Source organism: Brachycentrus maculatus, unplaced genomic scaffold (assembly GCF_059751285.1).
Source record: "Brachycentrus maculatus isolate JH-2025_06_01 unplaced genomic scaffold, ASM5975128v1 h1tg000360l, whole genome shotgun sequence".
NCBI lineage: Eukaryota > Metazoa > Arthropoda > Insecta > Trichoptera > Brachycentridae > Brachycentrus > Brachycentrus maculatus.
Window position 1 is genome coordinate 197,624 of NW_028281109.1, and position 27,191 is coordinate 224,814.

The 27,191-nt window shown below is 38.4% G+C and overlaps 1 protein-coding gene across 1 annotated transcript in view; it reads left to right on the top strand.

The window, feature by feature from the left end:
* Positions 1-27,191, top strand: part of LOC148303614 (uncharacterized) — a 106,162-nt gene that overhangs the window by 46,042 nt on the left and 32,929 nt on the right. Inside the window, exons 10-13 of the mRNA XM_088269678.1 lie at positions 10,393-10,539; positions 10,638-10,763; positions 11,047-11,205; positions 11,284-11,397. Coding sequence (XP_088125804.1) covers positions 10,393-10,539; positions 10,638-10,763; positions 11,047-11,205; positions 11,284-11,397 — 546 coding nt within the window. The remainder of the gene's footprint in view (positions 1-10,392; positions 10,540-10,637; positions 10,764-11,046; positions 11,206-11,283; positions 11,398-27,191) is intronic.

A 27,191-nucleotide genomic window follows, 5' to 3' on the forward strand; every position in this document is an offset into this window, starting at 1 on the left:
AATGTAAGGCTGAACGAGGAATAATTGAAAAGATTAGGAAGAGCTCTTTACGGTGGTATGGACATGTGGAGCGAATGGATAGCGAGAGAATGACTAAGAAAATATATGTGGCGAATGTGAGAGGGAAAACAGAACGTGGACGACCGAAAAAGACTTGGCACGATCAGATCAATCGGAACCTAAAATCTGGCGGTGTCAAAAGTCTGCGTGATCGGAGGGCATGTATGACTAGATGTATGGATGTGAAGGAGGCGAGGAGTGTATGTCAGGACAGAAGAGTGTGGCGTTCCATCCTCTCTGCCTACGTGATGGTAGTAGTAGTAGTAGTAGTAACAACACCTTACTATGTAACTATCTAACTCCACACAAGATTTTTTGAGATTTCTTCAAATTGGCAATGCCGAAGAGCAATCCAACTAATACTGTTCAGTACTTTTATAACAACATGCACAACTTACATAATACTTATAGATAATACTTCCATCAATTAAACCATATCCGCTCCCTAGGTGGAGCATATGGAGTCCACAAACTGTCTCCAGGCTTTTCTGTCGGCTGCCAGCTCCCTCGCATCCTCCCAAGTCAGATCCGCGGCCCGAAGTTCTGACGAGAACTGCCGATGAATTGTAGCAGTGGTCGTCCTGGGCGGCGCGAACCTGATGCCTCGTAAAAGAGGCGAGCTTGATGGCGGCTCTCGGGAGGCATGCGGAGTACACGGCCAAGCTGACTGAATCGCCTTTTCTTGACGACAGTTGTGACCGAGATTTGCTGCGTCCTACGCCTTATCTCTTCATTCCTCACAAAGTCAAACCACCGCACGCCTAAGATTTTCCGCAAACACCTGTTCTCAAAGCTTAGTACACGGCTGCTCTGGGCCCTTGTAAGGTGGCATGTTTCACAGCCGTATAAGAGAACAGGAGCGATGCAGGCATTGTATAGGCGGCATTTAGTCTTCACCGAGTATAAATCCGATCTCCAGACAGCCTTCATACTGTTAAATGCGGACCCTGCGAGTCCTGATCGCACTCCCAGTTCCTTTTGAAGGCTGCCATTTTCAGTCGCGTACACTCCCAAGTACTTGAGACCCTCGACCCTTTCGATGCGCTGGTTACTCAACTAATAACAAAGAATACTTGAGGCCATAAATTTTGTTGATGTAATAAACCGTGTATTACAAATATATCACTGATTTAAATTACATTCTTCATACATGACCGCGGGCCGCGCGTAAGGGCGTCGGGTCGCGGGTTGGCCACCCGTGTTCTAGAGCATTGTTCCGTCGCGTGTGTGCCGCGGCACACTGGTGTACCGCGCTTATTAGTTGGTGTGCCGCAGAAAAAAAGGCTAGTTTTGTGAAAATGTTGATTGCCTGCGCTCAGCTAAGTAGACTCACATTTCCCATTAACCGTTTTCCACTTTGACCATTTTTTCTCATAACTGATCATCTACTCTGATCAAAAAAATGCGATGTTTTGAATATTGAAAGCATTAACTTTGTGGATCATATTAATATATTATTTCGAGAAATAAAAATACTTTGTGTTCTGATCCACTCACATTTTTATTAACCAACTAGTTCCGGCAACAACCTGTTGCCCTCTTCAGGGTTTAATTTATGAGAGTCATAAGTTTTCTCGCTTGTCTTTGAGCCTCTGTATCATACATATCGCTCACTCGTTTCAAGAACGTCATAAATAAAAAATCGTAAATTTTCAGTTGTGCATGTTTTTGGAATGCCCAGAAAATGTACTGTGGCAACCCACACATCTACAATGGCAACTCAAATCGAGTGAAATAACGAACACACCACGGAGCCCGCAACGAGCGGAAACTAGCTCGTCACACTTCGCCGCCGCCCGTCCTCAGATCGACACGTATTTCAACTGTTCTCATATTAGAATCACGCGATTATTCTTAAGTATTTTCTTGATTGTTATTTTATAGAACTGAATAAATTTGTGTTAAAAGCAATCCGCTTTCATCTTGCTTCCCTTCTGATAAATTAAAGTGGTATTCAACTAGAAACCACAGTACTATATCCCAGCAAAAGAGGCATATTTTTAACTTAATATTTACCCGCGCATTATATTTTTAAACTTTAAAAACGTTCTCCTGAAAAATGAAGTATTTTGATTTATGACGTTCTTGAAGGAGTGAGCGACATATCGCTCACTCCTTTCAAGAACGTCATAAATCAAAAATCGACAATTTTCAGTTGTGCGTGTTTTCGGAATGCCCAGAAAATGTACTATATCCCAGCAAAAGAGGCATATTTTTATCTCAATATTTATCCGCTATAGGGCAGAAAGTGTTATTTTTGCATTTTGAAGAAAATGTATTGTTTAATTATTTTTTTTAAATATATTGAATATTTTTCAAATGTAGAAAAAAACCTTCAGGTTTTACCTAAAAGATCTGTTGCAAAGTAAAAAGTTCAATAAGTGGCTCGATATTTATTTTTAATACATTGTATTATATTTTTAAACTTTAAAAACGTTCTCCTGAAAAATCAAGTTTTTTGATTTATGACGTTCTTGAAAGGAGTGAGCGATATGTGACAAGTTGTGACAACCCTGACATTTTCAGAAAAATTAAAATATGTTTATCTAAGTAAAGGGAAGCAAATAAATCGCACATTGAATAAATTTGGTAAGTTATTTAAATATCTTTTCAAGGTGTAATGTTTTTAAGTTATAAAAATAAGATTTAAAAATGATTTATTTTGATTAAAAATTCACGGCCTGCTGAGCACAGCTACACTCCATACTACACTACATACCGGCATTTATCTAGCTACGGCTTATGCAGCACCGCTTATCATAACCCTACTCGAACTTCAACTTTTTAAGTTTTATAGCCTTGGTCTACTCGTGAGTGGATTTACTCTTTATGTTTAAACTTACTATAATTTCATGTAATTCATGAGTGAAAATTCTAGGCAAAAACACTCGCTATCTCGCTACAGGCATGAGTTTATACATTTCATTGCATCTTAGTTAGCAGTGAAGTTACTTGGGTGTAGACAAATATCACTTCTGCCGATGTTTCGATAACAAATTGACATTCCCGGCGAATCAACTAGTATATCCTGAAAATGCTCTTTTCATACCTTCAAATCGCTTACTCCTTTTCGCTTTTAAGTCTCGGCGTCCTAAAAATTTGTATATTACATTTAATAATGGTATGATTGATAATCGAATCGGATTTCGGACTGTCGAGGCAACTGTCAGTGTCAGACGAAAAACCACAGACATAGAAGAAATAAACGTAAAATCTATGTAAAAAGTAAAACGAGCATAGATTATTCAAGGTACCCACACATCCCTATAATACCTATTTATTCACAAACCCTTTGGTTACCAATCATTCAGTGGATTTTTATACCTATTTCTAATAATGAGCCGCTTAGGCTCACAAAAATAGTATGAAATTGATATATTTGTGTAAATAATAAAATAACAAATATTTCTCTTTCAAAAAAAGTATTGTGCGGGTAGCCCGTGTTGGTGTGCACGCGTGCCATTGTATGCAAGTACTAGAGCTGCTATCGACCGATGGCTATGCATTAGGCACAAATCAAACCCTTTCATCGCGGATCGGATGTCTGGGAACAATTAAAAGGTCGTCTTCTGCAATTCTTTGTACGAAATGATGATTTTAACGCCAACAGAAAGCGCTCACTTCTATTGAATCTTTCAAGTTCAGCTTTTTCGTTAGTATAAGGTTTACACATAAATCATAACGGAAGTAAGTTTTGGAAATATATTCACATCGCGTGAGAGCGAAATTTTATATAGCGCTTTGATTGGCGTTTATGATGAGCCACGATGAAAATTTTATCTGTAAGATTAAAATCGAAAAGTACAAACTGCCAATTTGGATCTAGATTATATGCAAGTCTAATAGGTATTTCAAAATGGGTTTAAAGGAATGTAGGCCGAAAGAACGTTTATTTCATGAAGGGAACGATTTGAGTTTTCAAAAATGCGTTGAAATGGCGTCAACAATCAAACATTTAAATTAAAGAATCGTTCTGAACTAAAAAAATATATATATATATTCAAAAGTCAACAGTTTTAAAAATAAAAAAAAGGAACCATCATCAGTCAGGAACGGGTTGACAATTCGCAATTCAGCCGAATCGTTCGGTTGGCGATAAGAAGTAAAAATAATTGTCACAAATGTTTCTAGTCAGGTATACGAGTAGTTTGTCGTGTAAGTGTAAATAAATGCTACAGGCGTGCTAAACCGGGACATTTTAAAGTAATTGTCATTTTTCTAAGAATAAAAGCGAGAATTTAAAGGCGATATCGGGAAATAACATGGAACAGATAGAATACAACTTTAGATGATATAGTTTTAAGATAATTGTGAATATAAATAGTAGAAAGTTAAAATTTTTATTGGATTCTGGCGCGTCTGTTTCTGTGGTACCAAAAAATATTTAAAAATCATAAATTATCCAACGATCAAAGGAAATTACTAAGTTTTGACAACTAGCAGTTGCAAGTTGTGGGTAAATGTGTAATACCTGTTGGGTATAAGGAAGTATTGCAGAGGATGTATCGCACCAATGCCATTCAGCTGAGGCACGAAGAAGTCAGTAATCGTGGTTCTGTAGCGCTCTCCATTGGCCGTAGCATTCTGGCCGGCATCGCCTACAAAAAAACCCGGGCCAATGATTTCGCCTGCCCATAAAGCACACCAAGCAGTGACTTTTATCGGATGTAAGGGCGTCTCGACAAAGGCTTCTGGGTTTTCTCCACTCCAAATTCGGCAATTCCGCTTAGTGACATTTTGCCTTGGAAAAGAGGGTCAAGCTGAATATTGTTTTCGACCCATTCAACGAAGCTCGACGCGCATAATCGTCACGCGGTTTCGACTCTTGCAAATGGCAAAACGTACTGACTACAAATCAAGAGTCAACTATCATTGACAGTCTGTGTAAACAATGTTGCAGTTTAAAAATAAACCATAAAAAATACCCTTTGGAATAAACCAACGTACTTGCAATCTTCTACTGTTCCTCTCCCCCCATGACCACACAACAATGAACATCGGACATCATCTTTTGCCTCCAGATCGACTTTAAAATATTACATATATATTTTTTTATATAATGAAATAACAACTTTACAATTTTTCCACATATATTTTGTTTCACCCGTGATCGTGTTCCGTCGTTACCGACATCGTCAGACTTGTGGGAGGCTAGACAAAATTATATGTTATAAACATAAAAAGGAAGGGGTCGAAGTCCATGATTTTAAGTAAAATTTTCTGTCAAAATTTATAATAATAATTACACATAAGTTATGGTTTGCAGTATGACTTTATGCAATTTTATTATAGAAATGTATTTTTGTTCGTAAATTGAAATAATGTCTGGGGAATCTGGAACCGTCGGTTGACAACCCTTTCTACTGCCCATTAGTGGGGGAAGTCCTGTCTTCTAAAAGTTCGGGTAGTTATTTCTTATCGACATGACATTTGAGTAGCCGTTGTTTGCATTCAACCTTTGCTGCATTCTAGTATATAATCTCCGGGTGAACGCTTGTGTGTGACTTGGCCATTCAATATTCCCTTGTCAGGGTGAGTTTACTGTATTTATTTGTAAGATTTGTAACCGATCTAACTTACTAGATGCGTGTAAGGATTGAACGTTTTTATTTGTCCAACTTTTGACGGTTCATTAATCCTTATTCCGCACGACCGTCCTGTTTGCGGCGCGTATGGTGATGGTGATCACAGTAAATATGAGCCCGAATCGGCCTCTAATATTTAGTCTAAGTTTGATTTATTGTTAACCTTCCGGAACACGCGCTACAAGTTGTAACAATATACCGTGAGACTGTGAGGCATTCATTGCATATATTTGGCACACTTGACGCGCGGATCTCTTCCTCTACTGGATAGTAGCAGTATTTCTAGAAAATCACCATTCAATTAATGCCGGCAATGTTGAACAATGAATAGAAAACTGTGAGCATTCATCATTGTTAGCTAATTGACCCGTTTCGTTTTTTGTTACTTATGAATGTTGAATCTGATGATGGAATGGCTGTTTTTTATTATAATTTATTGGTTATATTTCTACAGATGTCTGGACAAGATTTACTGAAGGCAGCGCGAGAGGGCGATGTGGCGAAGGTCAACACTCTCCTTAAACAACATAATATAAACGTAAACTGGACAGATAGTGATGGTAAGATATTCCAAGATTATTGAACTAGTGAACCGAGGAATGTAGCAATAAGAGGTGATGTTAGTAAAGCGATATGATATACAAGTGGGAGAATATTACTGTATATATTCTACCTTTGCCGGCCAATGTCAAGTGGAAAGCCCCGCGAGTAGCCAGACTTCCATATGGAAGTCTGGGAACAAATAGATGGTTCGCTCTGTTAAGGCACCTATCCCTGCAAGCTAGTTTGGTTCCTCGACATTCCCGGATGATATATATTTGCCGTTCCTAACTTGCGTGCCTCGGACAGTGGTATGGGAGGGCAGTTACTCGCCGCTAATAGCTTCTTCAATGTTCCGTCTCCGTTGCGCAGTGGTTAGCGCGTTTGGTTGCCGCGCTCCGGGTCCCCGGTCCGATGGCTAGAATACTGAATACCGTCGGCCTCGCTCCGTGTAAAGCTCAAATTGTAACAAAATTAACTAACTAACTAACCATCACGCCGCTTCCCTCAGGGGTAGGCAGAGAGAATTGAACGCCAAACCACTCGGTCTTTGCAAACATTCTTTGCCTCTTCTACATTCATGCATCTCCTCATACATACCCGACGATTATTACGACTCCTGACCCGGCCGCTTTCAAGTATTTGACATACCTGATTGTGCCAAGTTTTCCTCGGTCGTCCTCTGCTTCTTTTTCCAATTACATTCGCCTCATAAATTTGTTTAACCGTTCTTTCTTCACTCATACGCTCCACATGTCCAAACCATCTTAACACACCTTTCTTAATTTTATTGATAATGCTTATCTCAGCCTTACATTCTTTCCTTATTTCATCATTCGAACATCTATCAAACATCGTTTTGCCACACATTCGTCTGAGCGATCGCATTTCGACTGCATTCAGTCTGCTTTCATCCTTCTTTTGCCAACTCCATGCTTCGCTTCCATACATAAGGGTTGGAACCAGAACTCCATTGTGTACTGCCAGTTTAGCTTCCGCTGATAGATTTTTATTTGCTAAAACTGATTTTAGTGCACCATTCACTCTGTTCCCAGCATTCACTCTCCTTTCTATGTCTTTATCAATCTTTCCATCCCTAGAAAACATACTACCCAAATATATGAAATCATCTACCTGTTCCTAAATCTCCCCATTTACCAATATTTCACACTCAGATCTACATTCATCTCTTTCAAAAACCATGATTTTGGATTTGCTAACATTCACCAATAAATCACTTTCCTTGCACACATTATACACTTTTGTCACCAACGTTTGCAGGTCTTCTTTGCTATCGGCAAGAAGAACAGCGTCGTCAGCATATAAAAGGCAACAAACGGTCAAATTATTCATTCTTGCTCCAATATTTAAACCTTTCAGCTCTCACATGCAGTTATCCATGTATAGATTAAACAGCCAAGGCGACATTACACATCCCTGTTTTACACCTTTAGAGATGTCAAACCAGGATGTTAACAAAATTAGGTAACATATAATAATTTTATGTAATAATAAATGTTTTCTTTAAATGTTTAAAATTCCTACAAATATTCCACCGTATATGTCATTGACTTAGAACAATAAACACAAATAAAAAATTGTATTCCAGCAAGGTTTCTATTCCAAATTTACAAATCTTCTTGCTGACGAGGTAGAGAACTCATACAGAATAGAAAATCTCCTTATTATATTATAATTCAAATGTCATTTTTTAAAACGTTATAGAAAAGAAAAATAAAAAACTAATGGATAATTATATTTCAAAAATGATGTGAAAATAAGTATTTAGTTATGCCCTTAGAGTTATTTCTCACAAAATCGGCGCAATATAAGTTATACAATAAATAAATAATTAAATGCAAGAAAGTAATTAAATGCTTGAAAGGTTACTGGGATAGGTAGTGGGGTCCTGCTACATGGCCTCGCGCTGGCCGTACACCCTGTATATACAGTACATCCTCCGTTACAGGGTGGACTGCACTACACTGTGCAGCACTGTGGGGCCACCTCCCGGTAGTACGGGCACTCCTGCAGGCGGGGGCTGCAGTAGATCTGCAAACTAATGATGGTAAGTGTAACTAGTAGTAGCAGTAGTAATATGCCCAACACACGCAATGTACATACAGGACACCATGGTATATAGGTTACATGAATCATCACTAACTAGCAGAAACGGAAATATACATTTATTTGCAAACGGTGCATAAAGACCTTTATGCGCGCCAGCAATTACAACTGATTTAATATATATATTATTAAAAATATATTTTGAATATTAAAAGCATTGTTAACTTTGTGGTATGGTAATATAACACTCCTTATCATTCATCATTCGCTTTGTGTAATACCACTTAAATGCTCTACTTATTCAGTTGACCTGATGATGAATGGTTATTCCGAAACCGGTAGTCGCGGAGGGGAGTTTTATAGTTTATTCATGCATAATGTTTTGTTAACATTTGTTTATAGATATACTATTTAAAACCTTAGCAATTCTAACATAGACACTAAATACATGATAGATCAGACTCACTGTGCCGTCGCTCTGGGCGCTCAATTACAGGACTTGTGAGCTGTCATGGGCTGGTTGAGTGATCGCCGTGCACGCGTGCACATTCGCCAATTCTACCCACGATTAACCTATTGACTACGGGTTGCACGCATTGGTGCGTTTCAGTAGGTACCTTCAATTTCACACACAAAAAACACGCTTCGCTGTGTAGCGGATAGGTGTGAATATAGCGAAAACATTCACGGATGGGAACATTGGTACACGAGTATAATAAATCCAACATAAAAATCTAGTTTCCGGTAAGCGCTGGTTCAAAATGCCCGAATAATGCACATTGTTCATATTACCCCCCTTATGTTATGTATGTACTTACACGATTCAATGTCTGCCAGTGAACAAGTTATTTCTGTCTTTCTATCTTCATTCCGCACCAAGATGCCGAGGGTATCCAGGCTTAATGTACAAGCTCCGCTCTTGTGAAACTATTTTATATTTTTTAATGTTTTTAGGTGTAACACCACTCGACTGGGCTAAAAGATTTGGTCACAAGGAAGTAGTAGCTTGTCTGGAGTTGGAAATAGGCAGTAAGTATAAGCCAGTAAATGTATTCACAACCAGTGGAATGTAAACATTTCCTACCAACTATACACTTTCACATAAGTATACCCACAACAAGTACCTACTTGAATCTAGACTAATATATTTACTAGTAGATGTGTGCACGCTACGAAATAAAACATAAGAAGTAAATACCGTTCCCGAAAATGAGGCGACGTTTTACAGGAAATAAGTAGAGGACTCTTCCTAATACCTGCTGGACTGAACGTGTTATGGATATAGCTAATGTTGTATCGTGCAAAGAATGTGTCATTTTAAAGTGATGAATATAAAGCATGTTGGTGTTTGCACTCCCTCGGTGAGTAGCTAGGTTTGTGTCTACCGCCTCTCTATACACCACCAGCATAGCACTATTCACCCGCTAACACTGCGCAATATACTAATCACACGCGTTCTCGGTCTGCCCTCACTCTGACGCACTCTGCCTAGTCCTTCTAACGATACTAGCATGAGGTCTAAATGACCAATCACTTGTTAATATTGCCTTTCCAGACATGCAGTGTGAAGTCTGTTAATAGGAGAACGTAAAGTAGAGACCTAGTCCGACTGCCTTTATCATTTTTTTATTTGTAATTTTTCCTTTACATCATTACACTATTTTATAAATATTTATGCACATCCTGTGCGTGGGTATAAAATATAATGCAATGTACTTTATGGTTTGAAGCTAATTGTAATCACATTAAACTGGAAAAATAGGTGATAAAATGAGGAGTAAAAAATATGACGTATTAAGTATATTCCATATGTTTCTTGTCCTTCCTCTCTCCCTTCCCTACAGACTGCTCCCGACCTGCGGACAGGAGGCTCGGCTGGCGATCCCACTATACCGACTTACTATTTGTTCCTCAGAACGGACGGTGTTGCAACACACTGCGCCATTGGAGCCGAAAGTTAAGGAGCTGGAGGACGCTCTGACTGCCCTTACTCTGTCCCTGGAAAGGGTGCAAGCTGAACACGCCGAAACCCTGCAGCAACACCGCCAAGATACGGGTACTGATTCAGAATCACACACGCCAAGACAGCTTTCCAACCTGCAGACGAGAGATGACAAGTGACTTACTGTTTGATCCTCAGAACGCAAGACGGCCGAGTTGGAGCAGAAAGTTAAGGAGCTGGAGGACGCCCTGACTGCCCGAGCCGCTCCTAGCAGCTCCGCTCTGTCCCTGGAAAGGGTGCAAGCTGAACACGCCGAAACCCTGCAGCAACACCGCCAAGACACGGGTACTGATTCAGGATCTTCATAAATAAGTTTATATATACGAAGACAGCTTTCCAACCGCAGACAAGATATAACAAGTGACTTACTATTTGTTCCTCAGAACGGGAGATGTTGCAACACATTGCACCATTGGAGCAGAAAGTTAAGGAGCTGGAGGAGGCCCTGACTGCCCGAGCTGGCTCAGCCCTCTCCCTGGAAACCCTGCAGCAACACCGCCAGGACACGGGTACTGAGTCTTGTTGTTAAGTGCGAGATACTAAATGGACATTTTTACAAACACGATGGACAAATATTACACTCTACATCGGATTTGCAAACAAGGAACATTAGGATCATTTGATATTGATAAATACATTTATAGAAAAGAGAGTGAATGGTGCGCTGAATTCAGTTTTAGCAAATTAAACCTAGGATCTACATAAAGAAGAAGAAGAAGAATATTGTTTTTCAACCTGCAGACAAGATATTACAAGTGATCCTACTTTACTGACTTACTATTTGTTCCTCAGAACGGGAGATATTGCAACACACTGCACCATTGGAGCAGAAAGTTAAAGAGCTGGAGGACGCCCTGACTGCCCGAGCCGCTCCTAGCAGCTCCGCTCTGTCCCTGGAAAGGGTGCAAGCTGAACACGCCGAAACCCTGCAGCAACTCCGCCAAGACACGGGTACTTTGATATTCAGAATATTCATAAATAAGAGATGACAAGTGATCCCACTTTACCGACTTACTATTTGATCCTCAGAACGCAACATGGCCGAGTTGGAGCAGAAAGTTAAGGAGCTGGAGGACGCCCAGACTGCCCGAGCCGGCCCCGCCCCGTCCCTGGAAACTCTGCAGCAACACCGCCAGGACACGGGTACTGAGTCTTGTTGTTAAGTGCGAGATACTAAATGGACATTTTTACAAACACGATGGACAAATATTACGCTCTACATTGGATTTGCAAACAAGGAACATTAGGATCATTTGATATTGATAAATACATTTATAGAAAAGAGAGTGAATGGTGCGCTGAATTCAGTTGCAGCAAATAAAACCCCATCAGGGAAAGCTAAGCAGCACTGTCCCGGTAATGTATGGATGTGGAGCATAGAAGGATGAGAGTAGACTGAATGCAGTCGGAATGAATCTCTCGGTAGATGTTCCGATGGTGATACGAGGAGTGGGGGCAAGGCTGAGATAAGCATTATCCAGCTAACTAAGGAAGGTGGGTGGAGATGGTTTGGGCATGTGACCTTCACCATTCTACCCACGATTGAGAACCCTATTACTCGGATTCAGAGAGTTGTATATACGAGGGGAGGTCAAAAAGTTCGCGGAATGACAGGGAAGGATAACGAAATGAAGCATTTAGTCATTCCAAGGTGTTGATGTAGCATGTTTAAAATGGTTGTTTCTGACACTCCAACTAATGCCGCAAGCTGTGTTTTCTTTAGCCAGGCATCTTCTAATACAACTTTTTCGATTATTTCTGGCGTGGTAGCCTCAATCGGCCGTCCAGGTCGGGGGTCGTCTTCAATGGAGTCCCTCCCTCGTTTGAAAAGGGCGTGCCATTTATAAATCATGGTTTCCCAGGAGCGGAGTCCCCATAAACAGCCAACATCTCTCAAAAAATGGTTTGAGGTGTCTTTCCTTGTTTGGTGAGAATCTTAATGACGGCGCGATATTCAATTTTCTCCATAGTGGCTAGTTTCTTCCCGATTGACTTGTTTACTCGTTGATAACTCAAAAGCTAATGACCGGATTAGGCTGAAACTTGGTATATATACTAACAATGAGTCACTCAATTAGCGCCTACCTGGATGAGTAACTCACCCTCGCCAACCCCGCCATTCCGCGAACTTTTTGACCCCCCCTCGTGAGGATGGTTTGGGCTCTAGTGGGGTTGAATATGTATTCTCTGTAGCAGGTATTTCTCCGCTGATGGTGGCTGCCGAGGAGGGAAACTCGGAGGCAGTCGACGTACTACTGGCAGCGGGAGCTGCGGTCGGCCGATCGGATAGCAAAGGTAACCCATCCTCTCCTTGGCCGATTACAGATCTAACTACTCGCACGTCTGACTGCACTGATGTATGTCCTCGGTCGCAGGTCGGACAGCCCTGGTGTATGCGCTGCGAGGGGGTCACCTGGACGTGGTGAAGGCCCTGATAGCGGCAGGAGCGGATGCCAATCTGTGACCTCAATTAGCAAAGTAACTTTACTTTCTAGAAAGTCTACTCGTAATCGGGTTAGTACTTGAATACGCATATGACATGAAATGTATTTACATTCAGCGCAAATGTTTGTCTGTTTTCAGGAAATCCACTTGCCGGACTCGCGTTCTTCTCGTGTCAAACTGATCCACCCGATCCACGCCTCGCCTCGGTTGGCGACATATACCATAGTGTACATGCTTTTATATTGTAAATAATAAATAAATACATATATGTAAACAGGGAACTCTACTTATTCTCAATGAAAGCATCAAGCACCCATCTGCCATCTGCAACACGAGTACCCACTCCTGTAAACACGCTGGCCACATAGGCGCTCGCGTACCTGCTGTGGGGGGTTACTACCTGCTATGCACCTACCGTGGCTGTATATTCTATATTTCATTTATTTCATCATAATAAAACCCTTATCCGCACCCCAATGGTGCATAGGGCACTGCGTCATATAAACGCAGTGTTATCTTGATGTTTACACATGAAGGAAAGGTGATCAGCCCTCCGCTTCAGGTACCAGTCCAGGGTAATATTGATAAATATTACAGTGAAAAAATCACTCATATTTATTTTACCCCCCCTGGGAATCGAACCTGAGACCTCCACAACGGTAGCCGAGCGTGCTGACCATTACACTACGGAGGCGGAAGCTTCGCCCTTAAATCTGGATTATCTCCAATTACAGGAGTTATTTTCATATTATTTTTTGACATCTCATCAAAGATGAAGAATATGGGAGTCTGGGCATTTACGGGGCTGACGACCGTCATAGGCTGGTTTAAGTGATCACTTTACACACGTGTAACATTCACCAATTCTACCCATTATTGACAACCACACACTTAGCTTATATTATATTTAATACAAAATCTTCTCACAGTAAACAAAGGATTTCTTTTTACATTCTTTCAGACTCCTTTCATTCTTCATGCATTTTCAAACCCTCGTACAATAGACAATTTTGCGACTGTCTTATTTTAACCTTATTTCTAGTACTATGTTCAGGAAAATTTTTGTTTAAAATTATTTTCTCCTTAAAATTATTTTCTCCTTAAAATATTTGGGTAATTTATCATTAAATTTTTTATGTATAAAGATAAGCATATTATATATATATATATATATATATATATATATATATATATATATATATATATATATATATATATATATATATATATATATATATATATATATATATATATATATATATATATATATCGCTCACTCCTTTCAAGGACGTCGTAAATCAAAAATTGTCAATTTTCAGTTGTGCATGCTTTCGGAATGCCCAGAAAATGTACTATATCCCAGAAAAAGAGGCATATTTTTAACTCAATATTTACCCGCTACAGGGCAGAAAATGTTGTTTTTACATTTTGAAGAAAAGGTATTGTTTAATTGAGAGATTAATTTATAGAAGGATGAAAGTAGACTGAATGCAGTCGAAATGCGATCTCTCAGAAGAATGTGCGACAAAACGATGTATGATAGATGTACGAATAGTGAAATAAGGAAGGAATGCAAAGCTGAGATAAGCATTATCGATTAAATTAAGAAAGGTGTGTTGAGATGGTTTGGACATGTGGAACGAACGAGTGAGGAAAGAACGGTAAAACAAATTTATGAGGCGAATGTTATTGGGAAAAGAAGCAGAGGATGACTGAGAAAAACATGGCACGATCAGGTATGCCAAATACTTGAAAGTGGTCAGGTTAGGAGTCGTAACAATCGGCGGGTATGTATGAGGAGATGCATGAACGTGGAAGAGGCGAAGAATGTTTGCAAGGACAGAGTGGTGTGGCGCTCTATTCTCTCTGCCTACCCCTGCGGAGAAGCGGCGTGATGGTTAGTTAGTTAAATATATAAATATATGTATAAATATATATATATATATATATATATATATTCTACATTTTAACGGTGTTATAAACCAAACATATTGCCATTGATAGGCCTTTCAAATGAATATCTAAGATTGAAATGAATGCGTAAATATGTTATGGAGGAATAGCTAAAATCTTAGCCGAGTCTTTATTATATTTATAGAAATATTATGGTTATTAGAAGCAATGTGTACTAGACACACAACACCGGGAAGGGAGGGATAAAGACTGTTTTTCTAAACAATGTGTTTTGGGTTGTTTGATTTTTCAGTGTTTTTGATGTGTTTGATCTTGGGGTTCCGTGTGTGTATTCGCATAGTGTGCTGCTGATTTTGCTGGGACGTTTTCACCAACTCCCCTCTTTTTACATCTTTTCAATGAAACACATAATTTTTAAGTAGTTTCTTTATTAAGTACATAACAATTGTTTGTTGTATTAAAGACCTTATTTCGTAAAGACATTGATAAATATTTTTTGAAAGCAACTTAGTCTAACTTATTTATCGTAACTGCAGACAGTTGGTGGAATTCCATATTGAATTGTCGGGTAATATATCCCAAAGTAAAGGCTTCGCCTTTACTTAGCTTACAACATTTTGAGTGTGTCCAAATACTTGTTCATAAAATCTGGATTATCTCCAAGTACAGGAGTTATTTTCATATTATTTTTTGACAACTCATCAAAGATGAAGAAGAATACGGGAGTCTGGGCATTTACGGGGCTGACGACCGTCATAGGCTGGTTTAAGTGATCACTTTACACACGTGTAACATTCACCAATTCTACCCATTATTGACAACCACACACTTAGCTTATATTACATTTAACACAAAATCTTCTCACAGTAAACAAAGGATTTCTTTTTACATTCTTTCAGACTCCTTTCATTCTTCATGCATTTTCAAACCCTCGTACATTAGACAATTTTGCGACTGTCTTATTTTAACCTTATTTCTAGTACTATGTTCAGGAAAATTTTTGTTTAAAATTATTTTCTCCTTAAAATAATTGGGTAATTTATCATTAAATTTTTTATGTATAAAGATAAGCATATTATATATATATATATGTAATAAAATACCTAGGTACCTACCTATACATTTTATTAAGTACTTACAAAAAGTACCTACATAAAACAGTTCTACCACCAGATGCCGCACGCGTCGCTCAGAATAAAACAAAAGACCTCCGATAATATTATTAACTGTCAGAATCAGATAGATAGATAGATAGATAGATATAAAGTTATTATAAAGATAAATTAAGAATAAACTTTAATTACAAAGCAACACATTGTTTATTTTATTATTATACACCCACTTTACATATTATTTACACTTAATTTTCAAAAGGAAAATATTACCACGTTATAAAACGACAATTTTGTTAATTGGAAATGGATTATGAAACATTAGATGTATTAAAACAATTACTACAATATTATTACGTGGCTTGGGTATAGATAATAATAACTCGTAATTAGGATGCAATCGGTTTATTCAACAGGTCGCCATGACAGTACAATGACAAGTGTGTGCAGTCTACCCTGCCTCAATCTCATAAGGGATAACGTAAACATTCCTCGCGTACACCCCGCCCTGCCCCTAGCGGGCTCTTGGGGTCATAGTTCATCTTGCTACAAATATTACGCCGTAACATTCTCCCAACCTGGAACTGTGTTGGGTCCTCCCAACACTCCACCATAATCCTTTATTTATTTATTTTTTAAATCCTGAAACAGACAAACATTAGCTCTACCGGTATGAGTATACCGGAGTACAAAGTCCATCAGCTCTACGTCTGAATCCATCAGTATACAGGAATACAAAATCACATCCTCTCTATCAGTATCATTATATATACGGGAATACAAATTCCATCAGCTCTACCTGTATCTGTATACGGGAGCACAAACCACATCAGCTCTTCCTGTACCAGTGTACGGGAGCACAAACCTCATCAGCTCTTCCTGTATCAGTATACGGGAGCACAAAACCAAATCAGCTCTTCCTGTATCAGTATACGGGAGCACAAACCACATCAGCTCTTCCTGTATCATTATACGGGAGCACAAACCACATAAGCTCGAGCACAAACCACATCAGCTCTTCCTGTATCATTATACGGGAGCACAAACCACATAAGCTAGCACAAACCACATCAGCTCTTTCTGTATCATTATACGGGAGCACAAATCACATAAGCTAGCACAAACCACATCAGCTCTTCCTGTATCATTATACGGGAGCACAAACCACATAAGCTAGCACAAACCACGTCAGCTCTTCCTGTATCATTATACGGGAGCACAAACCACATAAGCTAGCACAAACCACATCAGCTCTTCCTGTATCATTATACGGGAGCACAAAATCACATCAGCTAGCACAAACCACGTCAGCTCTACCTGTATCAGTATACGGGAGCACAAAACCCACGATAACCGGTTATCTGCAGTCCACACTCTGGACACACATTACATTACCCCAATGTAATTACAATAATCCACTGCTGATTAAGTCCACTCAGGACACAAACATTACATTACACAAATGTAATTAAAATAATCCATTGCTTATTCAGTCCACACAGGACAAACATTACATTACACAAATGTAATCGCAATAAGGATACCATGCTTGTGATATCGTAACACCTCAGTATTTACTAGGATAAAACAAACTACTTATATCCATTACACATCATACTTAAAAGAACACCTTGTACCCATTATGTTCATAATTTTTACTGGTTTATGTTGTACCTAAACTTCCCATATAGTATGTGAACTAGTATCCACCAAATATATCCCAATAGCTGTTACACCCCTTACTCAGTAATCATTCTCAAGTTCTTATATAAAGTCCAACTCGGTAGATGAGTTAAGACTCACTGTACTTGTACCCATACAGCTGCTTCTACAGCACTAACTTTCCCATAGGTCTACCAAATCATCTCAATCTACTTCACTTCCATCCATGGGTGTCTGACTCACTCGAGTCCTTTGGATCTCCCTTACAACGCATCAAAGCATCAACTACCCCTATTGCACTGAACTTTTTATAACCTGGCATACATTTGATGCGTCTGATAGTATACCGGTAAATGTCGGCAAACACTTTAGCAACCATATACGGCCCACTTTACAACTGAGCTATCTGATGATTGATCCCTGATCCCTCCTTTGTAATTTATTACTTCCATAAAACAAGATCTCCCTTCTTATGCATTTACGCTGCTTATTATACTATGCCTTCCTACGCTAGCTACTATCTCTATTTTACTCTGAGCCTCTTTCTCCCTAGTTTTTAGTTGTTACGCCCTATTAACAGGTTCAATATCTTCCACTTCACCTCTTAAATCACCCAAAATACTACTTTCATGTCCAAACACTAAATGATAAGGAGTGAACTTAGTACTGACGTTTACAGTATTATTTACGACTCAAACAAATTCTGGCAAACCTTAAACACCCTTAGCAAATGCACAACGAATGCGCTGACACATTTTTTCTATTAAAGCGAGTCATCTTTGGAAACCAAAATTCGCTTGAAATTAGCTTCTCACATCTGCCTTAGCCCGGATGTCCAATATAATCATTATAAATCATTAAAATATTTGTATCTAACCGTTCTGGATTACGGCTCAATGCGTTTACATGTTTACACTTCAATGCGGTGAGCAAAAACCGATGTATGAACCCGAGACGTATCACGATTCAACAAATGTAAGCCTCACATTTGAAACCCGTATGTTCTACGCCCCAACGGTAAGTTCAATATACTGGAGAAATGAAAAAGTACCACAAATTGAGAACTACAACTCTCATAATGACACACCATGTACACGGCACACCATGTACACTTCACTTCAGTGATGAGTGATGCTCATACAAAGACCCCGAATGGACCAAGACATGCTCTGTATACCCTCCACAAAGGCAAATCGCTTGGCAAATGGATTCTGTAGCTTTCATCCGTAACAAATATGATTATGCAATGTTAGTACATCTTTAGTTCTCACACAAGTTTTATAACTTTCATCTGTAACAAATATGATTATGCAGTGATAGTACATATTTAGTTCTCACACAAGTTTTATAACTTTCATCTGTAACAAATATGATTATGCAGTGATAGTGCATCTTAAGTTCTCCCACAAGTTTTATAACTTTCATCTGTAACAATTATGATTATTCAGTAATAGTACATATTAAGTTCTCCCACAAGTTTTATAACTTTCATCTGTAACAAATATGATTATTCAGTAATAGTACATCTTAAGTTCTCCCACACAGCAATCACCACCAGATGATGTACCGGATCCAGTTCTAATTGAGCCACACTTTGGCTCGCTGTAAAATAACTTTTCTGTGATTAGTTAAAAATGGGTTTACCAACAATGCGATCAGCATTTCCTTTTTATTCATCGGATACAAGTGCCCATGTATCCACCTCCCAATACTCATATCAGCATTTCCTTTGTATTCATCGGATACAAGTGCCCATGTATCCACCTCCCAATACTCATATTAGCATTTCCTTTGTATTCATCGGATACAAGTGCCCATGTATTCATCTCCCAACAATGAGATCAGCATTTCCTTTGTATTCATCTCAACTCCATCAATCTGCAGACGGAGTATGACTTCACCTAAAATAAAATTTATATCACCCACACTCAATGAGGAGCTCTCTCCCCCCCTGTCAAATCCAATTTAAGCCTCCTGGCTATTAATCCGGCACTCATGCACCAGTGCCATCTTCGCATGGAAATAATGGGTCATTGTTTCTTAATTTCTCCGACCCATCAGTGACCTCTCCGGCCAGTTCGCCTGCATAAAGAACAATTTGGAGTAGTCACTCCATCCGTAGATAAAGCCCAGCTGATCGATCTTCTCCAACCATGCCTCGATATTCGTCCCTTTGTCCTCGGGGTCGTCGCCCCGCATTTAGCCCGCCGTGACAATCTTAGGGGCGCGAAATGCACCCGCGAGAAGTACAATTCCATCATTCCCTCAAATATCTGCTCTATGTGATGCTGCAGAAGGATGTTCAGATCCACGTTGCTCTCAGTTCCATGGCTCTCATCGGAGCATGCCTTATCCTGTCCGCGTCTCCATAACATAACACGTAACAAAGGAAACGTCCAAATTGAAAGTTCTCAAAATTTGGCAAAATTGTTCGAAATCTTTAAATTCGAAAACGTCACACACGATGCGAAGTAAAATAATTGAATTAAAGATGAACAAAAGTTAATTCCAAGTTTTATTCAACTCAATGCTTTGTTTCACTTTTTGAACAAAGGAAGCACTCAGTTTTTGTTTGTTTATATTACGTAAAAACGCCTAAAATTTGACAAAAAGTCCGAAATCTTGGAATTCAACAACGTCCAAACACACGTATGACGTAAAACAATGTTATTAACGATGCACAACAATTCAATTCCAAAAGTTATTTAGCACATAGCTTTGTTGAACTCGGCAAACAAAGGACGCATTCGGTTTGTTTACGTTACGAAGGAACATATCCACAATTTTTACAAAATTATTTGAAATTTGTAATTCAAAAACGTCCAAACTTCCAGAATTCCGTATGACGTAAAACAATGTAATTAATGATGCACAATATTCAATTCCAAAAGTTATTTATCACATGGCTTTGTTGAATTCGGCAAACAAAGGAAACACTCCGATCTGTTTTGTTTATATTACGAAAGTTTGTCCAAAAATCACAAAATTCGAAATGATCACTTTTCACAACTTGTTGTCCATTTGTCGAACGTCGTATCGTATCGTATCCCACTTCTGAATTATTACGTGGCTTGGGTATAGGTAATAATAACTCGTAATTAGGATGCAATCGGTTTATTCAACAGGTCGCTATGACAGTACAATGACAAGTGTATGCAGTCTTCCCTGCCTCAATCTCATAAGGGATATAACGTAAACATTCCCCTCGTACACCCCGCCCTGCCCCTAGCGGGCGCTTGGGGTCATAGTTCATCTTGCTACAAATATTACGCCGTAACAATCTAATGGAGAAATTTCAAAAAAAGAAAACGTTTCTCGTCAAACAGTGGACAGAATTTCAAAATCAATAAAAAATCAGTCACCCGCCACCAGCAATCGGCGAGAGAACTGTCGTAGGATTAGAAAAACAACACCGAGGACTGATCGAAAAATTGTTCAAAGTGCCTAAGAAAACCGTAGTGCATCAGTAAAAACATTAAAAATAAAATTGAAAGAAGAGGGTATACATATATCGGTATCAACACTGAGGCGACGTCTTTACGAAGTAAATCTGAAATGCAGGCGCCCTGTAAAAGTACCAAAATTGACACCACGAATGAAAGCGGATCGATTAAAATGGGCCAGGCTACATCGAAATTACTCGGTAGATGATTGGAAAAAGGTATTTATTTAAATTGAATTTTCAACATATCATTTTAGTAAATAAACTTATATATTTGAATTAAACTTAAATTATCATTATTTTTCAGGTCATCTTCAGTGATGAGTGCCGGTTAGAAGCCGTGACAGAGAGCCGTCAATTCGTCAGGAGAACACCAATGGAACGTTACAATGAGGCTTGTGTGGTAAAAGTTATCAAACACCCCCCTGCAACAATGATATGGTCATGTATTATTAACAATTTACCTGGGCCGTTGTTTTTCGTGGAAGGAACAATGAACCAAAATTCCTATAAGCAGGTCCTCGAACGAATTTTATTGCCCTTCTACCATACACTCGACCCAACAGAAGGTCCATATACCTTCATGCAGGATGGGGCACCTTGCCACCGGGCTAAATCAATAATAAAATTTTTGTCTAACAAAAATCTGCCTTTGCTCCCCTGGCCTGGAAATTCTCCGGACCTTAATCCTATAGAAAACGTATGGAGCATGTTAAAAAATAAGGTATACTCATTTCTAAATCCGACAGTAGACTGTCTAAAAAAAAATATTCAAAAAATTTGGTCAGAAGACGAAGAAATAAAAAAATGATAAAACAGTGCATTTTAAGTATGCCAAAAAGAATTGAGGCAGTTATTTCTGCCAAAGGTGGAAATACTAAATACTTACTATATTTATATGAAAATATATGCATAATTTAAGCGTAATAAAGTGTTCATGTGTAAATAAATTTCAATGTTGTTTTATTCAAGGTTTTCTCTGAGTTATTCCTGTTTGAATTGAGAAATTGCGCGAAATTCTGCGTGGCCCTAATTCATTGAGTAGATACTGTAGAACTTCACTAGAGACATCTATTGGTGAGCTGAAAAGAAGCTTTTTATAGGGAAGAAACTAACTTTCTATTTTAATGTTACTCACCTTTGTTTTCCAATGAATTGATTTTATTTACTGTTTTTTTTTAAAAAAAAAGAAAAATCAAAATATGTATTAGTGTTTTTGTTATTTTGTTACGGCGCAATAATTTGTAGCAACGTGAACTATGACCCTGTGCGCCCGCTAGGGGCAGGGCGGGGTGTACGCGGGGAATGTTTACGTTATACCCTTATGAGACGAATGCAGGGGAGGCTGCACACACTTGTCATTGTACTGTCGTGGCGACCTGTTGAATAAACCGATTGCATCCTAATTACGAGTTATTATTACCTATACCCGAGCCCCGTAATAATTTACATATTTCAATTTCATACTATTTCTGTGATTATTAGAAATAGGGATCAAATTGTAGTAGAGTGGATTCCAAATTGTGGAACCGAGAAACTCTGACTTAGGAGTCCGCGACACTAACCACAGGACCACAACCCGACACGAAGGAATGCAAAACTGAGAAGCATTATCCATAAAATTAAGAAAGGTGTGTTGAGATGGTTTGGACATGTGGAACGAATGAGTGAGGAAAGAACGGTGAAACAAATTTATGAGGCGAATGTTATTGGGAAAAGAAGCAGAGGAAGACCGAGAAAAACATGGCACGATCAGGTATGCCAAATACTTGAAAGTGGTCAGGTTAGGAGTCGTAACAATCGGCGGGTATGTACGAGGAGATGCATGAACGTGGAGGAGGCGAAGAATGTTTGCAAGGACAGAGTGGTGTGGCGCTCTATTCTCTCTGCCTACCCCTGCGGAGAAGCGGCGTGATGGTTAGTTACTTAGTTATATATATACATAAATTTGTATATATATATATATATATTTTATATATATATATATATATATATATATATATATATTCTACATTTTAACGGTGTTATAAACCAAACATATTGCCATTGATAGGCCTTTCAAATGAATATCTAAGATTGAAATGAATGCGTAAATATGTTATGGAGGAATAGCTAAAATCTTAGCCGAGTCTTTATTATATTTATAGAAATATTATGGTTATTAGAAGCAATGTGTACAAGACACACAACACCGGGAAGGGAGGGATAAAGACTGTTTTTCTAAACAATGTGTTTTGGGTTGTTTGATTTTTCAGTGTTTTTGATGTGTTTGATCTTGGGGTTCCGTGTGTGTATTCGCATAGTGTGCTGCTGATTTTGCTGGGACGTTTTCACCAACTCCCCTCTTTTTACATCTTTTCAATGAAACACATCATTTTTAAGTAGTTTCTTTATTAAGTACATAACAATTGTTTGTTGTATTAAAGACCTTATTTCGTAAAGACATTGATAAATATTTTTTGAAAGCAACTTAGTCTAACTTATTTATCGTAACTGCAGACAGTTGGTAGAATTCCAAATTGAATTGTCGGGTAATATATCCCAAATTAAACACGGTTATTGGATTGAATTCTACTTTTATTTACATATATCGCTCACTCCTTTCAAGAACGTCATAAATCAAAAAATGATTTTTCAGGAGAACGTTTTTAAAGTTTAAAAATATAATGTAATGTATTGAAAATAAATATCAAGCCACTTGTTGAACTTTTCACTGTGCAACAGATCTTTTTAGGTAAAAGCTAAAGGTTTTTTCTCCATTTGAAAAATATTTAGTATATTTGAAAAAACAATTTAACAATACCTTTTCTTCAAAATGCAAAAACAACACTTTCTGCCCTGTAGCGGGTAAATATTAATTTCATTAATTGATTCGGCAGTCACTTTGTGGTAAAATCTATCCATACTTAATTATTGTTTTACTTAGTAAATACCACTATTTCTTAAAATCTACTGTTAAAACAGTAGGTAAATATTAAGTTAAAAATATGCCGCTTTTGCTGGGATATAGTACATTTTCTGGGCATTCCGAAAACATGTGCAACTGAAAATTGTTGATTTTTGATTTATGACGTTTTTGAAAGGAGTGAGCGATATGTATATGATAATATGGGACGCGTTTCCTCTTATTAAGACATCATCAAACACTCAGTGTGGACTGTTTTTGAGTGCTGGACTGTTTTTGCATACTAATTTATTAATAAATAATATAAATTGAACCATAATCTTGGATTTGCTAACATTCATCAATAAATCACTTTCCTTGCACACATTATACACTTTTGTCACCAACACCTGCAGGTCTTCTCTGCTATCGGCAAGAAGAACAGCGTCGTCAGCATACAAAAGGCAACAGACAGTCAAATCATTCATTCTAGCTCCAACATTTAAATCTTTCAGTTCTTTCACGCAATTATCCATGTATAGGTTAAACAGCCACGGTGACATTACACATCCTACTTGGAATACTTGAAAGTGGTCAGGTTAGGAGTCGTAACAATCGGCGGGTATGTATGAGGAGATGCATGAACGTGGAAGAGGCGAAGAATGTTTGCGAGGACAGAGTGGTGTGGCGCTCTTAAAATTTAAACATCAAGGGGAAGTTGATTTTTTTCATTGAATCGAGAGGAGTTAATAAAAGATACATATTATTAAGAGAAATTAAATTACAGAATTTATTCTAAACATAATTTACAAATGAATCCTCGTCCAAACAGTCGCGTTCTGAATTGTATATATATATATATATATATATATATATATATATATATATATATATATATATATATATATATATATATATATATATATATATATATATATATATATATATATATACATATACATATATATATGGCGAATGGACTCATTGAGTCCATTTGCTAGGAACTACGATTGGATGGCGGAGGGAAAGAGAGGGAGAGGAAGATCCCCACACGATGGACCGATCAAATGAAGGCAGCAGCAGGCATCTAGGTGGTTGGAGCGCTACGTGCAGCGCAGGCAAGGGATAACTGGAGAAGAGTCATTGCTTCTGCAAGGCTCACAGCCCTCAGCAATGAGGAATAAGACGGAGAAGAAGAAGAATATATATATATATACACTACTACTACTACTACCATCGCGCTGTTTCCACACAGGGGTAGGCAGAGAGGATGGAACGCCACACTCTTCTGTCCTGACATACACTCCTTCACATCCACACATCTAGTCATACGTGCCCTCCGATTACGCAGACTTTTGACACCGCCAGATTTTAGGTTCTGATTGATCTGATCGTGCCAAGTCTTTTTCGGAGGTCCTCGTTCTGTTTTCCCTCTCACATTCGCCACATATATTTTCTTAGTCATTCTCTCGTTATCCATTCGCTCCACATGTCCTCCACATTCGCTACATATGTATATATGTAAAAAATAATTAATTTAAAAATAATAATTTTCGCTCCAAAAATATTTAATTTGCTGCCCGAAACCATTAAGATTTCCAGGAGTGATCGGGTCTTTAAGAACAGTGTCCGTCGATGGTTACTTAACATTGGAAGGGACAAGGTGGAAAGTGAATTAATTAAAGTCCAGGTGTAATTATCATATTGAAAAACCTTAAAACATAAATTATTTTTGTATCTCCTGTATGTTATGTTTATAATCTAATCATTAAAAAAAATATATATATATATTAAAAATTAAAAAAAAATATATAAATAAACTTTGTATTACCATGTTAGTATTCGGCTCAACACAGGCCATGCCTAAAGAGCCGTAATATGTATAATAAATGTGTATTTGAAATGAATATGTATATTGAATGTATCTATGTTTTATGAAAATAAATAAATAAATAAATATATATATATATATATATATATATATATATATATATATATATATATATATATATATATATATATATATATATATATATATATGTATATAGTACAACCTTAATTATAATAACTATTATTATTATTATTCTATATTTTTTCTATGTATTGTATTTCAGATGTTCCTTAAATATTATAACATTATTTACATAGTTTTACACGTCGATGGTCTTAAACTATAGCATTGTTAGTTTGTTTTGTCGTCTAAATCAGCTTTTTTAGACATCTCAACATAGACGAAGAAGAATATGGAAGTCTGTGTATTTACAGGGCTTCAACAAAACTTCAAATATTTGGAATGATTATTATGAATATTATGAATGAAATGCGCTCCCTCAGACGAATGTGTGGAAAATCATTGTATGACAGAATTAAAAACGACGATATAAGAAAGGAATGTAAGGCTGAACGAGGAATAATTGAAAAGATTAGGAAGAGTTCTTTACGGTGGTATGGACACGTGGAGCGAATGGATAGCGAGAGAATGACTAAGAAAATATATGTGGCGAATGTGAGAGGGAAAACAAAACGTGGACGACCGAAAAAGACTTGGCACGATCAGATCAATCAGAACCTAAAATCTGGCGGTGTCAAAAGTCTGCGTAATCGGAGGGCATGTATGACTAGATGTATGGATGTGAGGGAGGCGAGGAGTGTATGTCAGGACAGAAGAGTGTGGCGTTCCATCCTCTCTGCCTACGTGATGGTAGTAGTAGTAGTAGTAGTAACAACACCTTACTATGTAACTATCTAACTCCACACAAGATTTTTTGAGATTTCTTCAAATTGGCAATGCCGAAGAGCAATCCAACTAATACTGTTCAGTACTTTTATAACAACATGCACAACTTACATAATACTTATAGATAATACTTCCATCAATTAAACCATATCCGCTCCCTAGGTGGAGCATATGGAGTCCACAAACTGTCTCCAGGCTTTTCTGTCGGCTGCCAGCTCCCTCGCATCCTCCCAAGTCAGATCCGCGGCCCGAAGTTCTGACGAGAACTGCCGATGAATTGTAGCAGTGGTCGTCCTGGGCGGCGCGAACCTGATGCCTCGTAAAAGAGGCGAGCTTGATGGCGGCTCTCGGGAGGCATGCGGAGTACACGGCCAAGCTGACTGAATCGCCTTTTCTTGACGACAGTTGTGACCGAGATTTGCTGCGTCCTACGCCTTATCTCTTCATTCCTCACAAAGTCAAACCACCTAAAATTCTCGGCAAACACCTATTCTCAAAGCTTAGTACACGGCTGCTCTGGGCCCTTGTAAGGTGGCATGTTTCACAGCCGTATAAGAGAACAGGAGCGATGCAGGCATTGTATAGGCGGCATTTGGTCTTCACCGAGTATAAACCCGATCTCCAGACAGCCTTCATACTGTTAAATTCGGACCCTGCGAGTCCTGATCGCACTCCCAGTTCCTTTTGAAGGCTGCTATTTTCAGTCGCGTACACTCCCAAGTACTTGAGACCCTCGACCCT